At 32.8% G+C, this 26,464-nt stretch overlaps 1 protein-coding gene across 2 annotated transcripts in view; it reads left to right on the top strand.

Moving 5' to 3' along the window:
- The window catches only part of LOC130900824 (probable nuclear hormone receptor HR38), a 55,463-nt gene extending 30,137 nt beyond the window's left edge, over window positions 1-25,326 (top strand). For both annotated transcript variants that reach the window (XM_057811718.1, XM_057811717.1), the window contains exons 3-5: window positions 15,153-15,262; window positions 20,132-21,428; window positions 24,007-25,326. In XM_057811718.1, coding sequence (XP_057667701.1) covers window positions 15,153-15,262; window positions 20,132-21,428; window positions 24,007-24,263 — 1,664 coding nt within the window. In that variant the 3' untranslated portion in view covers window positions 24,264-25,326. The remainder of the gene's footprint in view (window positions 1-15,152; window positions 15,263-20,131; window positions 21,429-24,006) is intronic.
- The last annotated feature ends 1,138 nt before the right edge of the window (window positions 25,327-26,464 follow it).

The raw sequence follows: 26,464 nt of genomic DNA, 5'->3' as shown, positions 1-26,464 counted from the left end.
CGAAGGAGTCGACCAAATGAGGTGACGACATCAGATATATTGAAGAAAACCTACAAAGCGGTACTGGATGATCGTCGACAGAAATTGCGCGAGTTAGCAGACATAGTAGATATTTCAATGTTTCCATTGAGTGTTTGGCAATGTTTACTGGAATGAAGTCGCCGTTTCATAACCATGGGTGGAATGTGGGTCCATCAATTCATATTCTAAAGAATCAAAAACAATGGATTGAAAAGGGAAAGAAGGCAAAGACCGTTCCACCTGCAGGCAAGTTCAAGGCGTCGATTCGGTTTTTTGGCATGCGCGTGGAATGATTTTCATTTACCAGCGTGGAAAAGAAAAAACTATCAACAGCGAGTATTATACTAGCTCATTGCAACGTTTGTGCGAAGAAATCAAGCAAAACCGACCGCATTTGGTTAAGAACAAAGTGTTGTTTCATCAACACAATGCACCATCTCACACATCTGTTATTACAATGGCCAAAATTAATTAATTAAAATTTGAATTGCTACCTCATGTACCCTATTCGCCAGATTTAGCCCCCTTGGATTATCTTCTGTTAGAGGAAAAATCTAGGATGCGGTCTAGAATCTTGTCATCCGTGTTAATAAATCAATAAAATGAATAGTGAATTTATTTGTCCTCTAAATATAAAATAAACACCATATTTTTATAATAATACCTTTTATAGTAATACCTTTCAATACATTTTGTTAACCTTTTCTATATTCTTAATAATATTCTTCATTTTCTTCTTCGTTAACGTCCTTGAGCCTTCAATCTGGTATGTTTTTAGCGCATTATTTACTAAGAAAAACTCTGTCCATCTACCTGTAGTAACAATAAGAAACATATAGCTCCTGTTTATTTGCATTTAATTCCTGTATAGCTGTAGATGTGCCGAAACTAAAGACATTTTGGGCATTATTGGGAAAAAATTAACCAAAATGTGATTGGCAAAATTACATGAAATGACGTGAACCGACATCAATAGACATCGAGCCAACTTCAAATGACAGTAGACGTCTTCAATTCATGTCATTTGAGGTCATTTTCCATTCTATTAACCAATTATTATGTGAATTGTCGAGAAATGATTAGGACAAAATTATTAAATAAACTTTTTTTTATAGTTTTGATAATATTTATTGATTCTAACAGTAACTAAAGCGCTATAGTCTCCCGCGCTGAAAGTGCGACGACTTTTTTACTTATTTCACTTTTGGATTAAAATCTATTTTCTTCTCTTTGTGCTCAATTCCGGTTCTGTTAGAAATTGAAAGTGTAAAGCGTTGGTGGACACTCGCCTCGGGCTCGAAGATATTAGTATACCGAAAACCGGTTCTTTAAATTAATAATCATCAGTGCCCTACTAAAAGCTCGCATACAAATCAGAGGCGCAGTCTTGAAACTTGTCTAGGATGTATGTGATGTATGATTTATAATTATATACGAAACAAAAGATGATTAAATATGCATGGTTTGAATGAGAGATAATTTTGTATAAGTTAAAAATTCCTTTGTACGATATTTGGTAGAAGAATTGATAGCATAGCACGAAACGTTCCTGGTAGAAGTTCAATATATTAAAGAACACAAAAATACTGAATTTTTTTCAAATTTACAAATAATTCTTTAGCATGATAATCTTTATTAATTCCACTGTGAAACTTTCTGAAGATAATTAAACCACACTAGTTTACTGTCTTTGCATAAATTTTAGCCGTGTTAGACTACATTTGATGATATTTTTAAAAACACAAACAGAAGATTTTTTATCAGCTCTAGTGTTTAAATTTAAGCTATGTAGGTATAAAACAGAAAAAACATGTATTTACCAAGAAAAACTTTACTAAACAAAAATTATTCGTTGAGTCCTGAAAAACTTCATTTTAATGCTCTTCTCTGATGTGTAGATTTTGGAAAATGACATTTCAAAGACGAAAACAGTCAGATTCGTATGACATAAACCTTTACAGCACTCTTCCCGGGTTCTTCGCTTTAATGCTTTAAATTTATTTCTAAATTGAAAATCTTTCTTGAGTTGCCTCATTTGGGGGCCATCTGAAATATCGCTTCAATTTTCTATAGTGTGTTGGGTAAATTTTTCGCAAATGTAAGAACATCAGTTCCCATCTTGAATTACTGATTTAACAAACTGTTTCATGATGCCCTTCAACACCTAATCAAGTTGTAGATCAAGTGGGAGATTAACTAGGCATGAAAATTAACGTAACGAAAACAAAAATAATGGCCATAACAACACTTTCAAACCCACAACTGAACATAAACATCTTTGACATCGCAATAGAGAAAGTTGAGAAATCTAAATATCTTGGCAGCTGCATAACGAACGTTTCATAATCATGGATGGAACGTGGGTCCATCACTTTACATTCGAAACAAAATAACAATCAAAACAATGGATTGGAAAGGGAAAGAAGGCAAAGACTGTTCCATCTGCAAGCAAGTTCAAGGCGTCGATTCGGTCGATTGTACGAACTCATTACGTTTGAGCGAAGGAATCAAGCAAAAACAACCGCATTTGGCTAAGAAAAGAGTGTTCTTTCATCAAGACAATACACCACCTCACACATCTGTTATTTCAATGGCCAAAATTAATGATTTAATGCTTGAATTGCTACCTTATGTACCCTATTCGCCAGATTTAGCCTCCTCAGATTATTTTCTGTTAAAAGAAAAATCTAAACCCTGACGTCCAAGTAAAATCACGTATAGAACAAGCTAGACCCATATTCCTAAAGGTGAAAAACCTATTATGTAACGCAACCTCGAACTTAAACTTAAAATACCGTTTTGTAGGACATACGTGCTTATATGGAGCAGAAGCATGGACATTAAAAGTGGATACCATGAACAGACTCGAGGCTTTTGAAATGTGGATCCTCCGTTGACTACTAAAAATATCATTGACTCAACATATACCTAACGATGAAGTGCTTGGACTAGGGGAAAGGAAAGAGAGTTACTTAGAACAATAAAAAGAAGAAAGACCGCTTATCTGGTCCACATATACCGTGACAACAAGTATGATATACTGAAATTAATAATGGAAGGAAAAATCGAAGGAAAACGTTGACCTGGGCACAGACATACGCGATTGGACTGGTAAGAACACATCATCTTTAATTCGCACCACTCAGGACCGAAATAAGTTTGCCGAAGTTGTCTTTAACCTTCCTTAAATGGACATGGCACCTTAAGAAGAAGTTTCATAATGACCTGTTTTATATGTAACGGCGAAATGATAATTTTATCACGAACTACTATATTTGTGTTTCCAGGCTCCATATTTTCTCTAAAAAGCCAGTTAGCTCTTACCCAAAGCTATTGTTCAATTCTACTGACCAATCACAGTTTGTTGACCTAGTAAAATGTTCACCATTTTTAGTCTAGTCAACAAGTTCAAAAACGTGGAAATTAAGATAAAGTTCCTAAAAATATGAATGGAATCACCTATAAAAAATGTGTTTGAATGATTAATTTCACTTTTATCCTTAATTTTATTCTTTAAACATTATATTTACTGTGTTTGATGTTTATTCAATTGGAGCTCTGCTGGACATAAATGATTCTATTTTAAAATGTTTGTGTATTTGTGTATATTTATTATTTAAAATTTTTCCGGTTATATATTAAACGGCATAAAGCGTAAAAAAACATATATATTATTTAAACAGCCACGCGGAGCCCTATTTTCAGCGTCAAATTAAAATTATAAATAAAGAGATATCGAGTTCCGGAAGTTATGGCTTTTTTATCGGAAATGTCCTTTTTTCAAAATTGCTTACATACTAATATGTTTCAAGTTATTAACGATAAACTAAATACCATTTTTATTCAATTTATTTTGTTAATAACAATTGCAACAGCCATCACTCCACTGCAACAACTTTTTGAGATTTTTCTATGGCTTTCGATTCTGTTAATAATAATATTTCAATTAACAAATTGTAGTACTACGTTTTCGGGGAAATACCTTTCGCATGTTTTAAGTCATACCTTACCAACAGAAGTCAGTTTGTAAGGGATGATACAAGGATGTTTTCTTGCAAGCCAATAGAATGTGGAGTGCCCCAAGGCTCAGTACTAGGCCCTATTTTGTTTCTTATGTTTATAAACGATATCTAGACATCAGTGGTAAAATATATACTAGTTTCTCTTGGAGCAACCTTTATCTTACAGCACTTCATAGGATCATATCTAGTGACCTAATCACCCTTAAATCATGGTGCGATCTTCTGCATCTAAACGTTTCTAAAACTAAATCTTTATCATATAAAAACACATCGCTTAGTACTTGCTATGGACAATCCCTTAAAATAGACGTTACATCCTTATTCAGTTGCATCTCCGATATACCCTTCTCTTCCAGGGTACGTGTGTTGCGACTCAATTTGAGCGAATCTATACTATAAACTACAAAAGAGAGCTGTTAGATATTTACTCGGACTAAACAGCAGGGCTCACTGCCGAGTCTTTAAAAGATTAGAAATATTCATATTTGAATCCATTTGCCTTCTCCAATTTCAGAAAGTTCGTTGAACAGCTAGGCTACTAAGGAACGCGGATCTGCCTACTCCACGTTCAGAATTAGTTAAAGGCTCAATACTTTACAATCCAAAAAGTATGCAATCATTTGCCAATGGAAATCAAATCGATATCATCTTTTCCCGCATTTCGTAATAGTTTGAGGACATATTTACTACTCTGTAATAATAAAATTTACCTTGATAGGTGTAGTGTAGATAGGTAGATGAAGAATTCGATTTAATTTCGAGGTTTTATTGAATTTTTCGAATAGAGTGGGGCAACAAATTAATTTCTTCAAAAACTCAGAATGCCAGAATAAATAAATCTGAGTGACTACTGTACCACAATAATAAAGGAATATTCAAAATGTTTGAAGAAAAACGTAACAAGCTGAATGGCACGTCACAAGTTGTTTAGAAGTTATAAGTAAGTTAATTAGCTAAAATGTAAGTGTACACTCGATTATTATTTAGTAATTATTTAATTTAGGTTACATACGCCCGATTTCCTTGAAATTTTAGTATGTCGTGAAGAAAATTACGCTGATTAATTTAATAAGATGATGATATGTGGCGCTCGGAAATTATTCCTTCACATACTTTTTTGAGGTTGAAAATTTAGATACGTTAGGGTCATACTCAAAATATTGGCGAGATATTCGTGATAACATACCTCGTTATGGAAGAACCAGATCTCATTATCGTCAGTATTTTGAGGAATTTCTATTTAAAAGACATTATTCATATTCAAATAGAATTGAAGCATTTATTGAAGGAATGTCACGAATCTATCCAATAGAAATTGATGTTTATTTGTACGAGTAAATAATTGATTATTGGTAGAAATTTTGATTTTTGTTATTAAATCATTCGTAACTAATTATATTTAATGTTGAAGAGGATTTGGAGCTTAGGGGGGGGGGGGTTTTATGTATTAAAAATTAGTCTAAATTTTCAACAGGTCCCCCCGCTCCTAATCCTCTCCAACATCAAGTGTTTGCAAAATATCAACTATTCAAGATAAGTGTACATTTTCCAATGTTCAAATCTAAATATATTAACTGTCCACTGAAAGAAGTAATATACGTATGAATAGATTGCTTTATTACTTTAATACTCTCGCAACCGTAACAATAGGTTATAATTATCCGATGAGGTCGTGTCTATATTTCTTTTGTGTTAAAAAAAAATTAGCATCCAGTGTTATTTGTGCTAAACCCAAAACAACTTGGTATTCAATAATTTTTAGAAGTGCTACTATGATATAGAAAAATTGTTCCAAAGAAATACCGATGATATCATCTAGCGGTGAAATATTATTATAGCTACATATTTATACGAACGTAAACAATTCCGTTGTTTTTAAATCTTTATACGGAGATAACGGATGTTTATAAATAAAAATTATTGTTGTATCATTCTGACATATCTAACACCTACGTTGAGTGGTTTTTCTAGTAATATTATTCGTAGTAAATCTATTACAATGATCCTTTGTTTTGAAAGAGCTGAGTATCTTTTTCAAATAAGAAAGGATTGTTTTTATGTTTCATCTGCCTCTCGCGTGAGAAATACAATAAGAAACGAAAGTTAAATACATTATTTTCAATTGTGGTAGTACTACACATTGACGGATTTACAGATTTACCGCCTGTAGGCTATTGATACGAACAAGTTCGCAAAATGGTGTTTAGGCCGGCCCTGTGCAGCTTTGATAACAAATTCGCGCGTAGCCTTTCATCTGCTTTTTTATAAATGGTGGACGCGTCTATGAAATTTGATTCTATTTGTTCTAGAACTTTGTAGAGATTTATTTAGGTATCTAAATGATTTATATAAACGCAGTTAGTTTAGCTATGAATAAATAGTCGTAGTGAAAAGACTTAATTATGAAAAATAATCACAGAAATTATTTAAGTAATATTTATAAGTAGATTATTACAGTTGAGTGTATTGTATAGTAAGTAAATAAATCAAGAACGTAAGAGACTAGTTTGATTAATTCACCCCACGAATAAAAAGAAAGTAAATAAATACGAAAAACATCACAATATTTTTTGATTACTAAGTTTGTTACATTTTTTTGGTTTTGTTTCTAACTAAAGGCGTCTGTTAACGACATTCTGATTCAAAAACTATCATAATACATTTTAAGAAGCTCTGAACTATTCTTCTAGTAGACAGTTAAAATATTTTTTCAAGTTCAATCTCGAGTATTTTCGTATAAAATAACATTTTTAGTCGACGCCATCTAAAAGTTTCTCGTTCTGTATTCATTTACATACCGAAAGTTGCGTTTTGAGTGTTCAATGTAGTGAAAGTGACAGTTCCGTACTGCAAAACACTTTCGGGACGCTCTGGAGTAGACAACTTTAACTTCCTTAAATGTGACTCTAGCCACTTCAATGTTGACAGTTGACAGTTTCATTTCGATGATTTTGCATAACCTTAAATTTTTAATTTTCTGAAATTATTTGTTTTATCCGAAGTTTTGTCTAAATTGATGATTAACAATGAATGATGATGAAAAAGGAAACATCAGCAATGAATCCACGCCACCAAATACTTATAATTCTCTATTATTTATTTTCTTTCTTCAGTTTTGGATGTAATGCGTCGTCTAAAAAATGTTGTGTACGCTGTGGCTGAAATAGTACTTTGTTGAGAATTTTCAGACTCGTCCAACAAAGTAGCACTTTCAATCCTTGGCATACAAATAACTATTGTATATAAATGACATTTTCAAATAATAATGGATTGCTGAGGAAATTAAGAAGTTGAAGTAAATATTGAAAGCAGATAAAGTTTACCAAACTATCAAGAATACATTTTTAGAGAAAAGAGAAGGAGGAATCTATAAAGAAAAAGATGGCTGTATACAACTTCTTATATGCACCGATCCTGATCTGTGCCTTCGAAAGCTAGATACCAAGGAAAACTCAAAGAAAAGTCCTGGAAGAAATAGACAGAATAGATATGAAACAACAAAACTAAAATGATACGGCTACGTAAGTCGGATGAAAGCGATAATAAGAAAGTTTGGGAGTTAAGAAGCAAGAGTCAAAAGCACAATGGATGACTACCATTCAAATGGACGCTAGAAAGGTTTATAAATGAGAAGGTTTATAAGGAATTTTTATTTTTATTACTTGCATTCGGGTAAAATAATGAACTAATGGACTATAACCAACTAAATATTTTCGATTACTTTAAAATTAATATTCATTAAACAATGCTCTATATATGAGCGATGAGGAAAACTAATAAATTTCTTGAATGATTCAATGAGGAATTAACTATATTAAAATTGTAACACTACACCAACACAATATGTTTTATAAATATGTTGTATCCTAATCAAGTACAAAGCAAAGCTTCACGGGCCATAACTTTTCTTTGGAGTCCTGATTGCCTGGGGCTTTAAATATCAACGATTTCGCTCCCTGGGGATGATAATAATTTCGCCAAACGCCACCCTCCTCCTTTTCTATATAAGCCAATACGGTACGGCGTTTCCGGTTATTTTCAGTTCGTATTTTGTGGTGTTAATAAGATTATTAGTGACGAATAGCAACAGAATGATTTTTTATTATTTTTTGAACGAATGATTCAGGATTTTGTGGATACTGGTAAGATGAGCATTGAATTTTATTAACAGATTATTATTAAATGAGAAATAAATCAGTTTGTTAGAAAAATATTATAGTGTAGGCATTCAAGCTTAAAATACTGTCAACCCTCCGAATTCTTTAATGCAGCTCCGATTTTCCTCAAAATTTAGAATTAAGCTCATCTTACCATCCATAACAAGATATACAAGGTGACAAGGTGTGCAAATTGTTTTTAAGAGGTGAAAACCACCCCTTATCGAAAAATTCCAGTAGTATAGTTTTTCCTTATTTCTTTCAATTCAAATCTTTTTCGTTTATGCAGCTTAAATATCGTAATATATTGTATAATAGAAAATTTATATATTTCGATTTATAATGAAAAAAATATAGGAAAAAATCTTTTAACGATGTGAAACGTTACAATTTCATTTTTACTGTGAAAAATTCATAACATTTTAATAAAATTTACAGACAGCTTAGTATGAAACAAAAAAATCCGTGCTCCAAAATTTTAAACTTTTTCATATCCTATAATTCCCAAATTTTTATTGTTTATGTAACTCCATTAATTTTGAAGCATCCTACAAAAAACCATTTTAAAGGTAGTGTTCAGGGCTACAAGCCTGTGTATGTTAGAAGGGCTTGAGACCCTCCACATTTTATTAATAAAGGGTCAAAGGGCTGTGGATAATCAATCCTCACACTAAAGTGACAGATTAATTTGGTAATAACTCGGTCAATTTTTATGCTACAAAAAAATAACAAAAACAAAATAATCGTCATAAAAAATACTTTAATTTGATTGTTTATTTGTTTTTGTGTCTCTTATAGTTATGGAGAAAAAATAAGCAAAAAAATTTTTTTTAATAAAAAAAGGTATTATTTAATACTCATTTTTATCAAAATTATGCATTTCTAATCAGCCAATCTTTCAGATATCATAAATTACATCCAAATAAAGTATTTGGTACAAGGAATAGGTTTCATTTTGGTTTCCAATGAAATGACATTAGTTTTAGTGCAATTTTTTTAGCTTTAACTATTTTACATCATATCTCACTGAAATGTCAGACAAAACGACTATTATTAATGGTCGTTTAAAAGGTTTTTTTAAGCTCTTTAAGAAGTATTCTATGACTTTTTGTTGAAAAATGTACCCTTTTCTCGTTATTTGAGGTTAAATGCTCAATTACGTAAAACAAAAACTATTTAAGTATCTATAACTTGCTTTAGGTTGTAACATTAAGGTCTTAACATATAGCTTAATTCCTTTGTTTTTTCATAAGTTTCATTTTTGTTCAGTACACTTTTTTCGATAAAATGCATCATTACAGAGTAAAAAACTATTGAAAAATGCGGTTTTTTTTTTACGGAAAATCGTAATTTCCAATTGCGAATAACTCAAAAACTATTGATTGGGCGAAAAAACTTTATATAAAGTTTTTTACTATAAATTTGCTAATCTTTCGATTTCTGGGGTTATTTTGGGTGAAAAATTTTCCACTCCCTAAAAGGGATGGCATCCCCCGGGTGGGTTGCACACTTCGGCACCATATAGATCTCCCTTTTTGGACACACATCTATCATCTGTCAAAATTTCAAACAAATCGGTGCTGCATTAAAGAATTCGGAGGGGAAATGCTTGAATATCTGGCCTATTAGAAACAGATAACCAGATAATTACTTACTGGAGGTGAATAGAGAATTATGTGATTTTTCTAATGGAAATATAGTGTTTAAAGCTCAACTTTACCATTTTTCAAATCCATGCGAATTGATACAATGAATGTCTCTTTATAATAATTAAGTAGAAATATTTTTGCAATTAGATACAAACAAGACAAACTCATATGTTAAGTATCTACTAATAACAAAAACAAATTTACAAATTTTGTAAATAAACATAATTGTACAACTATATTGGATAAAAGTGAAAATGGAAACATCTTAAAAAGGTCACAACTGAGTCAAAATAAGTCGATTTAACTTAAGGGGTAACGCCACTGTAGAGCCTGATTTTTAAAGATCATTTTTGGAATTTTTTTACGAAAAAACTTCAAATCAGATGCTAAATCTTATTAGATGACTTTATTATACATATTTTGAGGTAATTAAATTAATTTTTATAGAGCGTTTAAAAACAAAATGGCGTCAACACAGAGCTATAAGCATAATAGGAATTTTCCACTGCCACCAACTTCGTCGTAGCTATTGATGTGAAATATCAATCAATTCTTTCCTTAATTTTTGAACTAAAAGCAAAAGAAGTACATAGGGGTTTCGAAAAATATCTAATTTTAACAAATCTTAGCGAAAGTTCTACAAAATAATTTTTTTTTTCTTATAAAAAAATCATGAAAAATCGGTCGTAAAACAAAAAGTTTTCTATTTATTAATAAAATCCTACGTAGTTATGAAGCTTCTATCGAAGTTTTGTATCGATCGGATCAAAATTAAATGAATAATTGTAGTGGTAGTGTTAAAAAAAATGATTAAAATTTGAAAACGTGACGACAAAGGTGATGCAACTGACGCTACACTAATACATTAACACAAAAACAGGTCCTAGTCTAGCTAGTGCCAACTATATGTAGCCCTATGTACTATTTACAATTAGAAATAGTCGCTAAGGGATATCTGAGGCAGGTAAGCATTTCAGAGCGAAAGGTACGCCGACCGCGCAGTGGGATACCCACCGTGTCATATCACAGAAAAATTTTCAGAACGTCATTTTTAACATTTAACAGCTAAAGAAAAGATATTGACTTTTTAAAATTTTTACTCCTATTACCTATTAAAAAAAGGATGTAGTAGTATTACTTTTGGAAGGAATTTGAACTATGTTAGATATACAGGGTGTTCTGAATGTTCTGAACCCTCGTTTTCGAATTATGGGATGCTGGGAATCAATCCATTTGGCTTTATCCTTACAATGAACTAGTCACTAAATGTCAAAAGCTTTTCCACACCCTATACTTTGCGAGATACACAACAAATAAAAACAATTATTTATATCCCAAACAACATATATAGGTAAGAATAAAATAATAAGAAAACTACAATTTTATTTATTTATTTATTAGCGATTCAGTAAAAATTAATTGTTTTAACTACAGTTATTTGTTAAATTAAGTTTATCTATGATAGAGATCTGTTTTAAGGTAATTTTCAAGGTAGGTAATATTGTATTTAGATCCTAAAATTTCACGTATTGTTTCGAGTGGTAAATTTGATCATCTGAATTAAATGATGGACATTCTGCGATGTTTTATAGTCAATTTGCAATTGCAGTTGCTACATTTTGGTTCAGGTTTCGCATCAAATAAGTAGCTATGGGTCAGTCACGTATGGCCTAGACAGAGACTTCATCTGCGATTTTTCGATAGTATTGACCTTGGTTTACTTCACGAACTTTATGTGTGGACGTTAACCATTTGTTCTCCCATTCATTGAGCACTTTACGCTTTTGGTTTGATTTAATATCGGTATAAATATTTACACCGGAATCTGTAATTGTTACCTATTTAAATTTCTGATATATCGACGTAACCTCTTTTTCTTTTATTATTTTGGTACCCAATTTTGTCGTCGTCTATTTTGTTCCATTTATTTTTCAGAATATAATAGATATTGAAGTAGAAGTTGGACACTGCTCCATGACTTCCCTGTTGAATTTGTCCCACAACTGAATCGGGCTTAGGTCGAGCAACTATGACAGCTATTAAATTCAGTACATTCTTCCCTTCCAATTCTTTCAAATAGTCTTTGCACAGCTTCAAGGAATGTATTACATTTTCCTTGTATATATTTTAAAGCCTTCTCTCGTGAAATCCTTTAAATTGTTAACTGGTCTCCGGTCGTCCTTCCTCAAAACCATTCTCCAAACCATCACCGAGCCTAAGTTGTGTTTTATAGTAAAAATTACATGTGGATCTAGCATCAGCTCTTCATTTGACCCAAAAATTTTGACTCGTCACCCCATAAAAATCTCTCCCACTTTTTATGTGTCCAATTTTTATGCTATTTAGCCCACTGCAACCTAATTTTATTTTTTCATTACCACCCTTCCATAAAGACCAATTATCTCAATGTCCCTTCCACTGTAGAAGTACTTAAAGGTAGATTCCTAGATTCATTGATCTGAGCTGCTATCTGAACCACGTTTACTGATCGATACAATACGTTTACCTTCAGGGGTTGTGATGTTTGAGGCCGCCCTGAACGTTTTCTATCGCCCAAACTCTTGGTCCGGTACCTATTTTTAATTCGGCGACAATGTACGTTTGTCTAAACTAAGAAGACTTGCGATTAATGAATAAATGGTCCAGTACTTGCTAATTTTAACTTGTCTCACTCACCGACAAAATTTAAACATGCCTTAGTATGAAAAATGAACAAATAACGGTCATACATCATTTTGAAATTTAATGAATGGATTATGGGGTGTGATAAAGATTTTGATCGGTAGTGTAGATTTATGGTATATGTTTGAGAAGAAATCGCTGACAATCTTCCATATTTTTCTTGCGAAACTATATATAAAACTGGTCCCAAACAACTTTTTATGCTTCTAAAAAACTGTGACTTTTAAGAGTCCCTTCTACAGTGGTTCCACTTTCATATAGCAATTATTCTGTGATCTTTTTTTGGATTTTTATTCACTTTTGTAACGGGCTCTATCAAACCAACATAACTGTACAATGGAAACAAACAATAATTCCAATAAAATAATTTTATTACCCCACAAAATATATTAAAATGTAATTTATTAACCAGTACTTACTATAAAAGCTCAAGTACAAACATTAAAATTTATTTAACATTTATGAACATTATAATTAAACAAAAGAAAAATTTGTTATTTTACATACATTGATTAACATTTTATAGTAGCTTCTAACTATCAATGTAGTTTCTCATATCATAAAATGAACATTCCGCAAATAGGTCAGAGGTAACCAAAATTTTACTTCTCACTTAATTAACCCATGAAGAATTTCAAAAGTTATAAACATTTAAACACCTTCAAAAATTATCGTTTGATCTTTCTCTTTCAATTCGTAAAGTACAGATATTTTTGATTGTTTAAAAAAAGATCATTAAATACCACCACCTTTTTCTATAATTTTTAAATTGATTCTATGAACAATTATTATATTATACCTTCAGGGGAAAAAATTATAACAAAAGTGGCCCGAGAAACACATAGAATTCATTTTTAGAATGATAAGTCCATCACCAGAGAGCGCATTTGAAAATATAAAATTAAAAAAACAAAAATTCTAGAACTTCCCCTTTCAAGCTGCACTTTTTATATGTTAACCGAATTTTGCAATAAAGTTTAGGCGAATCGCAACCTGAAGAATCGATTCATAAAAAAATCGAGGTCTAAAAGATCGACTTCTAGTCAATCGATTTTTGTACAAGTTTGTATTTACAAGTAAATATGAATTCATTTCACGAAAAACATGAAAGATACAATGATCAATTTCTGGCATTTCTTATCAGTAAAATCGGGGATTTTAAATTAAAAAGTTAAGAAGATACATAATATAGCTGATAGTTCCCAAAGCTCTAAAAACAACAATCTGTCAGAGAGTTCCTCACAGCCATCTCGCGAGTTTTTAAGTAATTAATCCTTTCCGGAATCACCATAATATTACGAGTACATTCAGCTAATAATAAATAATTTATAGTTTCTATCAAAAGAGAAACAAATAGAATGTTAATTTTCAATGGTGAAATATCGATCAACTGATTATTGTGTACCGATTTATTTGATACGAGGTATCGATTAATCGATTTCAGATCGCCATGTCTACCTGTAGCATTCTTTCAATCGTATCATCTGTTGTCGTGGGTCTATTGGTGTAAACGAGATCTTTTATTCGACCCCAAAGTTGAAAATTGTTAGCTTTGGATATTTGGGTGACCAACTAAATATATTTCCACGATCTATCTATGTGTAAATCTCTCCATTATTTATCAAAAGTTGTAAATATCTTTCCGCACGCCATAGTTCAATCACGTGTGAATCTATACACTTCAGAGAATTTATCAAGTTGGAATTTTTATTCGGATTCAGAAGTTTCAGAAAATAATCATGTTATTAACTGATATTTAATCTACGAGCGCCGTTTTTTGCGCTTTAGGTGACTACGAAGCTCTCGCACTACACTGCCATTGTTGACATTCAGGCGTCAGTCGGCGTTCAGCTACAACCACGTAAACACCGCCATTATTGATGCTCGAGCCAAGTGTGCATTACGAAGTGTGATTCGTTTTCTACAGGCTGAAGGTGCTGCAGAAATCCATCGGAGAATGAGTTGTGTGTATGTGGAAAACTTCATGAGTGATGGTGTCCAATGTTTAAAGATGGTCATAATGATGAAGAAGGCAAAGATCTCGAATATGTCGTTTCAGATGACAAAAGACGAAGAAAATCCTGAAAGATCTTGAATTGAACAGACCATGAAAGACAGAGCTATCCAGGATAACGACATACGGGATGCAGCAAAGAAAGCTGTACATATATTTTGTTTTTGTTCATTTAAATGGAATTTAGAAATGATTTTAATATTTTTTTATTGATTTTCGTTTCCATTTTATATTTATCTTAGTAGCTTACTATGTTTTTGTTATTTGAAATAAAAATTTGAACCGTTTTATCAATGTTTTTTATTTAGATAGCCAACATGAAAATTGCGAGACGTTTGCGAGTTTTTCGCGCAAGTTATGAACCGAAATAAGACCTTTAATGCGAAACGCGATTTTTTTTCTGATGCCAAAGACAAAATTTTTCAAAGAATCGTCTCGTAGACAACAAATAACTCCAAAAAACTCTTTCAATATTAACCCATATTGGGAATGATAAAAACTTTGTACATGCTTGGATCTTGTTTGTGTGAAAAACTCAACGGTTATACTCTTTAGAATTGAATCTATACACTATGATTATGAATGAATGAAAGTTTTATTTTTCCAGGCACGCTGTTAGTTCAAAGCGAAGTAAGCAATACCCCATTGGTGGCGGAAAGTGCTCAGCCATCAACTCCAACCAGTCCCCATTCAAGCATGCTACTGCTGCAATCTCAGGTACGTATTTATTGCAGAAACTCAAAGAAATCTTTGTCTCTAGATAATTCGAATCTTCCATTGTCGAAAAAGTGCAGGAAATCTGTTTCTTTTAGTTCCCTTAGGATTCGCGTTGCTTTTTCTTTTCACAGCTTCAACAGACTCCTTTTCTAATAAATTTGTTTCATTTTCAAACGCATTCCAAGTATCAATACAAATATTTTCGTGTGAAATTTGTCGTTCATATTCTTTGTTTATTCCTATAGATTCGGCAAACGCACTTAGCGAATGATCAGATCACACAATTACTGACGTTTTCGATATCTTTTGACATGGAGGTGCAATAACGGCCGCGTTTGGCTAAGAAGAAAGTGTTGTTTCATCAAGACATTGCACCAGTTCACACATCCGTTATTGCAATGGTCAAAATTAATAAATTAAAGTTTATACTGCCACCTCATACACTCTATTAGCCATATTTAGCCCAGTCGGATAATTATCTGTTACCAGATTTGAAAAAATGTCACGGATATTATTGAACATCGCTGTAAAAAGTGTATGGGGGCTAAAATGAGATTACTTTGAAAAATTGTTGGGATTATAGATAAAGTAACGGGGCACAAGTACGATTTCCGTGGCGTCTGGTTTAGTCATTTTGTAAATCGACCCAAAATAAGTCGAAAATGAAGAATAAAATTTTTCAATATCTCCCTTCGTTTTCGAGATATCGATACTTGAAGTTGGAAAAATTTATTTTTATTTAATCTTTGTATATATCAACCTAACCTAACCTTCTCGTGGTGCACTTTGAGTGTAAAAAGCTCGAAAATAATGAATTTTTTACAGCCAAAATTATCTAAAAAAATTTTCTACGCGTGAAGATTATTTTAGTTTTATTTTATTATTATTTTTTTTTTTCTTATGGGGGGCTTCGTCCCCTCGCCCCCCACTACAGTAGACTGGCTTTTCAATTATAAAACAAACGAAAATATATAACTTTTGAAAGCATTCAGAACGTACTTTTAACTAATTAAATCTATCATTAAATATTTATTTTATTTTATAAATAACGAAAAACAACCAACATTTCTTTATGAAAAACATCAAATTATTCATGTATTTATCGTATGTTAAGTTATCTTCATCACAAAGTGATGAAAGTTACTCATTGTGTTATAAAAATCTGTTTTCTTCAATATAATTTTGGAGTATTAGTGTTAAGAATATGAAAAATAAATTAAAAAATCTCTTGTTTAATGAATAATATTGAACTATAAGATTCATATTGAATTTGAAATGATAAAATATTCTTTTGAAACGAAGTATTGACCTTCATCTGTTCAATAAAAGCGAATTTTCAACTAACGTTTGATTATAACTTTAAGTATCGATATCTCGAAAACGAAGCGAGATATCAAAAAATGTTCAATCTTCATTTTCGATTTATTTTTTTATAAATTAATTAATTAATCCAAATCTGCTGTTGAATCGCCACGGAAATCTTACTCTAAATACGTTATAAATTGGAAAATTATTTTATTTCACTTAGAGTTTCGGAGGTCCTTACAACATTAATTCTTGAAGATAACTGAACTGCCTATTTCCTAAAATGAACACATTTTTAGATTTTTTATTATACATTCTATATATAAATAAACTTATACCTGGTTTTAGGACCAGTAGCTCGAAAACATTTTTTCCTTTATTTTAGGTAATACCAAAATATATTCTTCGACAAGTTTAAAATGTGTTTAACAGATGTTTTAAAATAGAAAACTTTATTTCCAAAATATTAGAATCATTATTATAAAAGTACAATATCTTGAAAGATTAGAATTTTTGCATTCCATATTCCCACAAAAATCTATTTTTTCCAAAATTTTTGTGTCTTCATTGTTGGAGCCATCCTCGTATGTAAAAGCACTGAACGTGAACATTTGCGACCGTTCACAAAACAAATGTTGGATAAACCAAGTCAACATTTGATAATATATTTTTTTATAAAATTAATCAATTTTCATAATAATATGATGAAAACTGATGCATTTCTTCAAACTTCTGTACAACTATGTTCATCTAAACTTATGAATGCACTTGCACTGGCTTTGAATCTAGTTATTAATATTCTAAAACTCAACCCTCCCTAGATTATTATACCTTCCTAGCATCCTCGGGATCCTTACATTTGTTAAACATACGAAAGTTAGGACCAATAACTTTTCAATTTTATCAAAACCACACCCAGAATGCGCACAGTGGAAGCGCGCTTTATAAAACCTTATGTTCCGGAAAAAAGCCAGCCCCGCCTAGTAGATTTATTTATTTAGTTCCGTTTTTGATGCACACCGCACATTGAAATATAATCGGTCATGAATTAAAACGGTTCGGTAGCTTTGTTTTCAAATTCTGGCGGAGTCACTATCAGAGCTATCGGGTCCATCGGCGAGAATCGAGTATCGTGCGAAAGTGATTTACGTGTCAGTGCGGTTGATTTTACGTTATTACTTAAGATATGTTAATATGTCAGGTAGGTACGGAAAGTCAAAACTTCCAGTAATTGTTTTATGCGAAATGTGACGGTCATATATTAAGGGTGTCTTATAAATAGATATACAGTTATAAAACGTATATCGGAAAACGTTTGTTGTGGGAACGAAAGCAAATGGTCACGTTCAGTGCTTTTACATACGAAGTACCTAATTTTGGAAAAAAATATATTTATTTTCCGACGTAATCTCCATTTAGCTCTACACAATTTTCCCAGCGATGTTCAATAGTCATTAACTGTCGACATCACCTCTTCATTGTTGGAAAACCTTTTACCACCTGAGTGGGTGCTAAATCTTGGCCATTGCAATAAAAAATGTGTGAGCTGGTGCATGGTCTTGATGAAAAAACACTTTCTTCTTAGCCAAATGCGGCCATTTTTGCTTTATTTCTTCGCTTAAACGTTGTATAAGTTGATAGTGTTTTCTTTATCAAGAGAACTCATTCGACGCGTATCCCAAAAAACCAACGCCATGATCTTGCTTACAAATGGAACGATTTTTGTCTTCTTTGGAACCGATTCTTCCTTTTCAGCCTATTGTGTTGAGTGATGGATCAATGTTTCTTACATGGTCATGAAACAGTGCAAAAATGCAGCTTTATTCCGGGAGAGTACGATTTCCGTGGCGCCGCGATTTAACAGCGGATTTGGCTAACCAAAATAAATCGAAAATGGAGAATGAAATTTTTCAATATCTCGCTACGTTTTCTAGATATCGATACTTGAAGTTATAATCAAACGTTAGTGCATGAAAATACTTGAAAAATTTGATGTTTTTCATAAAGAATCGTCGGTTGTATTTCATTATTTATAGAATAAAAAAATATTTAATCATAGTTTGAAGATTTAATTAGTAATTTCGTACGTACGAAGTACGTTCTGAAAGCTTTCAAAAGTTATTTATTTTCGTTTTTTTATGATTGAAAAGCCAAACTACTGTAGTTTTTCACAATTATCCTGGAAAAGTTCTCTAGCAATTGTTTTTGCTGCATTTATCCTATTTTTAACGACAAAATCAATCGAATAAGAAAAATTACTATAAAAAATCGTTCCAAATCCACCCGCCCCGAATTTATCTGCCCCCAAACTCACCTGCTCCTCGCGGCCTGTGGCTTTTGGACAGATCAGGGTCCGGGGTCGAGGGCGATGTCCCAGTGGGGGCATGGGGCGAAGCCACCCATAAGAAAAAAAAATAATACAATAAAACTAAAATAATCCTCACGGAAAGAAAAAAATTTTTAGACAATTTTGGTGTGAAAAATTCACGATTTTTTAACTTTTTACACTCAAAGTGCACCACGAGAAGGTTAGGTTAGGTTAAGTTGATATGTATATACAAAAATTAAATTTTTCCAACTTCAAGTATCGATATCTCGCTTCGTTTTCGAGATATCGAGAAATTTTATTCTTAATTTTCGACTTATTTTGGGTCGATTTACAAAATGGCTAATCCAGGTGCCACGGAAATCATATTCGTGCCTTTATTCCTGTGAAACATTGCCAAAAACTCGATGGAAACATCTTCACGATACTGTTTTTGTTTCATTGTAAGCAAACGCAGCATCCATCTTACGCACAGATTTCTCATATCCAAATTTACAGTTAATATGCGATTTACCGCACTTTTTTAAATGCTTACTATGTTAAATGCTAGCTCGCGCACTTTCAGTCGATACTAGTCTTCACAGGTTGTACGGTCTCGCTTAAAATCTGCAATATTTTACAATTGATAACGAAGAAGCAGTCACGCTCAGCTTCTTTATTGGTTGAGGTAGTTCAAACAAAACAATTACCACTGAAACGTTAACTATTGATGGCTACCAAACAAATACTAAACAAAACGTGTCGTCTTCAAACTCGAAACATATGCTGTATAGATTATGTACTTTATTTACAAGCAACTACCTTCTGGGGCCATCCTCGTGAGAGAAACGTTATAGATTAATTCTGCTCTAAGATTTGAAAGGCAGGTAGATTGACACAATCATAAACATTTGTTTCGGGGTATATGAAAAAAAACCAAAATTTGTGAGCTAGTTTAATCATTTAATATTAGTATTAGTTATGATAATCGTCATTATATGAGTTGAATAATGATAAGGTCGTGAAAGAAACTTGGCCTTGCTTACCGAAGCTGAAACAGGGAACACCCGGTATCGCGATTGTTACATCACCCTCCTTGAATCAAGTCGTCGATTCCGACACGGTTATATTTTTATTCAGTATCTATTACAAGTCCCCGCTGTTTTATTCTTAGCCCACTAATCGACAACTAAAATAATGATGATACTATTTATGGCCGCACGAAAGATTAAATATATATACTATTCTAATTGTTTCAGACCCCGTTTGGACCAAGCAGTTTCGCTGATCTGCTGAATGCTCCGTTTTTAGACGATCCCACTTCCGCCGTTATTTCCGAAGAACTTAATCCTTTCGCCGACGTCGCTATCGAATCTCAACCTTCTTCTCCGCTTCCTCTACCGAGCTTTCAAGAAACTTATTCAGTTAGATATCAATCACCATTCAAAATGGACGAAGAATGTTTCAACGTATCTTATCAACAACATAATCATTATTACGATTACTCGCAACAACAGTACACTCCTGCTTGTTCTTTTTATAATCCTCCTCCGAGTACCGATACGGTCAACAGCCAGGAATCTTATTCCCTTCCGGTTTATCCGTCGTCGGATTTGCACGTGACGACTTCGTCCAAATCGCGCAGAGCGTCGTTACCTCTACAAAGATCCGAATCAACGAGTAGCAGCGAGAGTCCTAAATTGAGAATCGGTCCTTCGGCTTCGACTTGTTCTTCGGCATCTAGTAGTCCGGGAGGTATACCGGAAGTATCAAAAGGTCCGACTCCTCCGTCTCCATCGCAATTGTGTGCGGTATGCGGCGATACGGCAGCTTGTCAACATTACGGAGTTCGTACGTGCGAAGGTTGTAAAGGATTTTTCAAAAGAACCGTACAAAAAGGATCTAAATACGTATGTTTAGCCGATAAAGCTTGCCCGGTGGATAAAAGAAGAAGAAACAGATGTCAGTTTTGTAGATTTCAAAAGTGTCTCGCAGTGGGAATGGTCAAAGAGGTAGTACGCACAGATTCTTTGAAAGGCAGAAGAGGTAGATTACCTTCCAAGCCTAAAAGTCCTCAAGAATCTCCGCCAAGTCCGCCCGTTTCTTTAATAACCGCTTTAGTTCGAGCCCACGTAGATACAACGCCTGATCTAGCTAATTTAGATTATTCGCAATATTTAGAGCCCAGTCCGATTGAACCGATCATATCGGAAGCTGAGAAGATTCTTCAATTTTATACTCTATTAACTACGTCGGTGGATGTAATAAGGCATTTTGCCGAAAAGATTCCCGGTTTTCAAGATATACGTTTAGATGATAGAGAACTCCTATTCCAATCGGCTTCTTTAGAATTATTCGTTTTGAGGTTAGCGTATCGCACGCATCCGAATGATTCGAAATTAACTTTTTGTAATGGAGTCGTGTTGGATATGCAACAATGTCAGAGGTCATTCGGCGATTGGTTAAATTCAATCATGGAGTTCTGCGCCGGTTTACATGCCATGGAAATTGACATATCCGCGTTTGCATGTCTTTGTGCGCTAACTTTGATTACGGGTAAGTTTTTTTTATCACACAATAACATTACAAAAGTAAAGAATTTACTTTAAATATGAGATTTATGAGTATAATTCTGAGAAGTCGTGGTACCACCACGCACAAGCGAAAATAGAATAAGAAGTTTAGTCAAAAATATGCGTTGGTTGAGAATATTAGCAACTAAGAGATTAAAAATTTCAACTTTAGTCCATTTTTATGAATGAATGAATACAACTTTCTTTATTTATTATTTATAAATCTTTATTTCTCTTTCTTTTTTAATACTTTCACACCAACATCTGAATCTCCCCAAAAGTAAGAAATCCCTTACCATCATAGCCGTTGCAATGGGTTTTTCGTAATTAATAAAATATTATTATAGCTTTTTAATATATACAGTTGACAGTCCCTCCAAGAAAGCTTGTCTAAAATTGTTAACCGTCTTATCTTGCCTATATTTTTCCTACAGTCCAAATAAAAAATAGTTTTTCCTTCCTCCCCGAGTTTCTTAATCGTCCGAAAATAGGACTTTCTCCAACACACGCTTTCCTCGAAATCTTTTAAATATGAATTTTTACGTTGTTTTTCCCAACAAAAATTTAGTTCGTGTAGAACCGGCCAAAACTTATTTCTGCTGATTGGTTACCATCCGTCTTCTAAAAAGGGCGCCAAAATTTTATCAATGGTAGAAATTTCCTTTTTAAAGCAAAATTAGTGGACTTTCCTGCGAATTGCATATCTTCATCGATGTAAATCTCTGGCCTTCCTGACCGACCCTTTGGACCACTTAAACATCCACTTAGTTTTCCTTTCCTTAAGAAGTTTGTAGACCTAGACCTGTCATCATCGAACACATACTTGTTAGATCATCCACACTCACTTAAGGGTACTGCCATTTTAATGCATATACATTTAAAGCCATGGCTTTCTCGTTAACAGGGAGTGGATGCCTCTTCACTTTATGTATTGGAGTATAGTTTTCAAAGGCCGACATATTGAGTATTCACTAAAGTTTCTGTGACAAATACTGCGCTAGAAATGCAGTTGTGGATTGGGAATTTTCTTTTATAGAATTTTTTCTTAAACTAAAACTTGTCAATAACCATTTAAGTATACCTCATATTTTAATCTTTTATTACCCTCTTACAAAATGTACCTAATTATCATTTTTCCCACAAAACATCATTCCCTTTTTAAAATTTCAAAAAAGAATTGTTTTGGCCGATAAGTACAAAAAATTGGAAATTTGCACTTGATACAATAAATTTCTCAGAAAATAAATGTTGGATTCATTTGGTAAGGTTTAATAAAATGAAATAATAAATTGTGACTACGGCTATAGTGGCCAGGAGAAGGATGGATTTATTACTCTATATTTTTTCCGAATGGAGTATAAATACAAAAACCTACAATCGTATTTTCGCTGGAAATTGTCGAAAAGAGATTATTAGAATTCAAATGAAACAATATTTTTAACCCTCTAACATTCTAAAATATCTTATGATACGGCTAAGAAACTGCAAATTCGAAGAATGCTACTCAAGTTTTGGGAGGAATAAGTTTGAACCAATTGTCGATATTCATTCCGATTGAGGTGTCCTACAAAACATGTGATTCACTAGATCGTTGTTTAAATAGAGCTTTTCATTATAATCTAACTTAAACACAAATAAATATTTCATCTCACTAAAAAGAGAGTTTAATAAGATATTTAATTCGTTACACAAAAATACAGTTAACATACAACGTCTTTATTTATAAAGTATAATATTTAATAAAGTAAAAATATTATTCTATAAGAATTTGGTGATATAAGTGAATGATATGTGTAACTTGGCTAAAATTTCGAGCTTCTCACACACTTCTTTAATCTGTTTTTTCTTATACCTTCATCTTTTCACTAGCCTTTTCTATTTCTTCCTATTAATAGTCATTAGTTTTCAATTTAAGTATTAAAATTCATGATATGAAACTGAATATTTAGATATACATGTTGACCTCGCAATTTATTTTTAATCTGCGGGAATAATAAGAAATCATTGGATGTGAAACGACTGCAGATGACCCATTCGATGTTTTGACTGTTCAAAAACGTTTTTGTGTCAACTGATGTGCGAGAGCTCGCATTGTCGTGGTGGAGAATGATTTGTATTCTACGATTAGTTCCTCTGATTTTTTCTAACACTTCTGGCAAACAAATACTGGTGTATCATTCAGAATCGACAGTTCTACGTGGCTCTAATGGAACGGTTGCGACATTTCCATTCTGAAAAAAGAGGCGACCATTTACTTTGAAGTGCTTCGTGTGCCAAAATTTTATGTTGGATTTGGTTATGTCAGATTTGATATATTCACATCAGAGTTGCCATATCTCAAAACTTGAGTAGCAGCCCTCGTACATAGGGCTTCTGGACTTTCCAAATTAGTTTTACTAGTTAAAATTACTTAGATAATTTAAATTTTGACTAATAAGATAGACAATGTAGAGGAAAATAAGTCATTATTTTCATTAATCAAACGTTATTTGCTGTGGATATCGCTTCTCAATAATTCTGATCAAAAAATTTCGCAATTTAAGATTATATTTGATTTTTAGAGAGGCACGGTTTGAAAGACCCGCACAAAGTGGAACAGCTACAAATGAAGATAATTTCTTCGTTGCGCGACCACGTGACCTATAACGCGGAAGCACAAAGAAAATCGCACTATTTCAGCCGTCTTCTTGGTAAACTTCCCGAACTCAGATCTCTTAGCGTACAAGGACTACAAAGGATATTCTATTTGAAATTCGAAGACTTGGTACCGGCACCTCCCTTAATAGAAAAGATGTTTGTGGCTAGTTTACCCTTTTGAAAAAAAAAAAAGAAAGGTGTATCATTTTTTATATGCCTAACATATTTTTCTGAAACCGTGATAAAATTGTCCATGTGATTCGTTATTAGTAAGTTAAGATTTTTATTTCGATTAAATGGATGTTGATTCGACTCTATTTTCAATTTTAATTCTCATTATTTGGCTTAACAAACCAAAAAAATATAGTACAGGCCCTTGGTATACTTGATTATCGCTTACATTTTTTAGTTTACCAAACATTTTAATGCAAATGACGATTTACATTTTCATTTATCGCTCCAAACAAGACAAAATCACAAATTTGCATAATACTCGCCATTGATAGTTTTTCTCTTATAAAGATAGTCAATGAAATTATCCCACTTATCCTTGCCTACAGATGGAACATTCTTTTAAGCCGGTTCTCCCTTTTCAGTCCATTGTTTTGATTGTTTCTTTGTTGTAGGTGCACTAAATTTTTCCTATGTTTATTCAAAAATAATATTTTATATTTGAACCACCCTTGTACATGAAATTCCAAGTATTTCTTGAAATCTCATAGGCTTGGAATACAGAAGAGAAACAGATTCTCTTTGGAAAATAGTTAAGTCATTTGAAAATCTAAAAAAAAAGAACAGAAAACTTTTAATGGAAAGTTCATAGTAATCTACTTAAAGGAGTCACCATGTATTTATAGTTCTAACTAGAAAGATCGAAACTAATTACCGTTGAATGAGGACTGACTTAAATCTGAATGCTTTTTGAGCTATTTAACCGGCTTAATTGATTTTTAAGTCAAATACTGTGATAATAGTTAGCCAAAATGATATATGAAGAATACTAGAAGCGATTGCTATAAAAAATGCAGTCTAACTAGCACGAAAGCTATGATAGACTGGGTTATGTCGAAAAATATTTACAAATTTTCATCTGACTTCAAAAATTTTTGAAAGAAACTAATTTCAAATCAGTACAGACCTAAGATCAAGAACATTTTGAAACATAAACATATGAAAAGGTCTAGTAAATAAGAAAATACTTACATCGATCCTAACATGTTAAAAACTAACCAGATATCAAAAGTCACAGCTTCCTGAAATCAGCAGAAGAATATAATTTCCATGGCAAGCATACGGAAAAAATTTCATAATCTTCAAATCTAAAATACAACGCATTAAAGTAGTGATTATTTAATCAACTAATAACACCAATCATGAAATATTGTTGTGAAGTCTGGTCACTGAGACAAGATCTCATGAAGAAACTCCAGGTTGTTCATTGGTCTATGGAGATTAACAAAGATGCACCGTAAAAGAATCAAGTGGAATAGACGAATGATCTAGGGAGCAGACGCCATCCGCAGGATCAAATCCCATCAACTAAATGAAGTTAGAAAGGACGACATATCCAGAGAAGAGATGAACTAGAAATGGAATGCGATGTAAACCTCTACCATGATATGAAACGATCCAAATTGGTACCGTAATCTAATTTTTTGGAGGTCAAAAGGATTGGTACCCCTATCTTTCACTCCAAGGGATGTTCCACTGTAAAAAATCAAGACGTTTCCCACCAACAATCCAGATTTATCGCGAGAAATCTTCTAAATACTGTGAATGAAGTTAGGAAGTGCGACATATCCAGAGAAGAGATGAACTAGAAATGGAATGATGTAAACCTCTACCATGATATGAAACGATCCAAATTGGTACCGTAATCTAATTTTTTGGAGGTCAAAAGGATTGGTACCCCTATCTTTCACTCCAAGGGATGTTCCACTGTAAAAAATCAAGACGTTTCCCACCAACAATCCAGATTTATCGCGAGAAATCTTCTAAATACTGTGAATGAAGTTAGGAAGGGCGATATATCCAGGAAAAGATGAACTAGAAATGGAATGCGATGTAAACCTCTACCATGATATGAAACGATCCAAATTGGTACCGTAATCTACTTTTTTGAGGGTCAAAAGGATTGGTACCCTTATTTTTCACTCCAAGGGATGTTCTACTGTGAAAAAATTAAGACTTTTCCCACCAACATTCCAGATTTATCGCGAGAAATCTTCTAAATACTGTGAATGAAGTTAGGAAGTGCGACATATCCAGAGAAGAGATGAACTAGAAATGGAATGATGTAAACCTCTACCATGATATGAAACGATCCAAATTGGTACCGTAATCTAATTTTTTGGAGGTCAAAAGGATTGGTACCCCTATCTT

The sequence above is a fragment of the Diorhabda carinulata genome, chromosome X (genome assembly GCF_026250575.1).
Source record: "Diorhabda carinulata isolate Delta chromosome X, icDioCari1.1, whole genome shotgun sequence".
NCBI lineage: Eukaryota > Metazoa > Arthropoda > Insecta > Coleoptera > Chrysomelidae > Diorhabda > Diorhabda carinulata.
The sequence above is the reverse complement of the archived record's forward strand: the minus strand, read 5'-3'. Positions and strand labels throughout refer to the sequence as shown.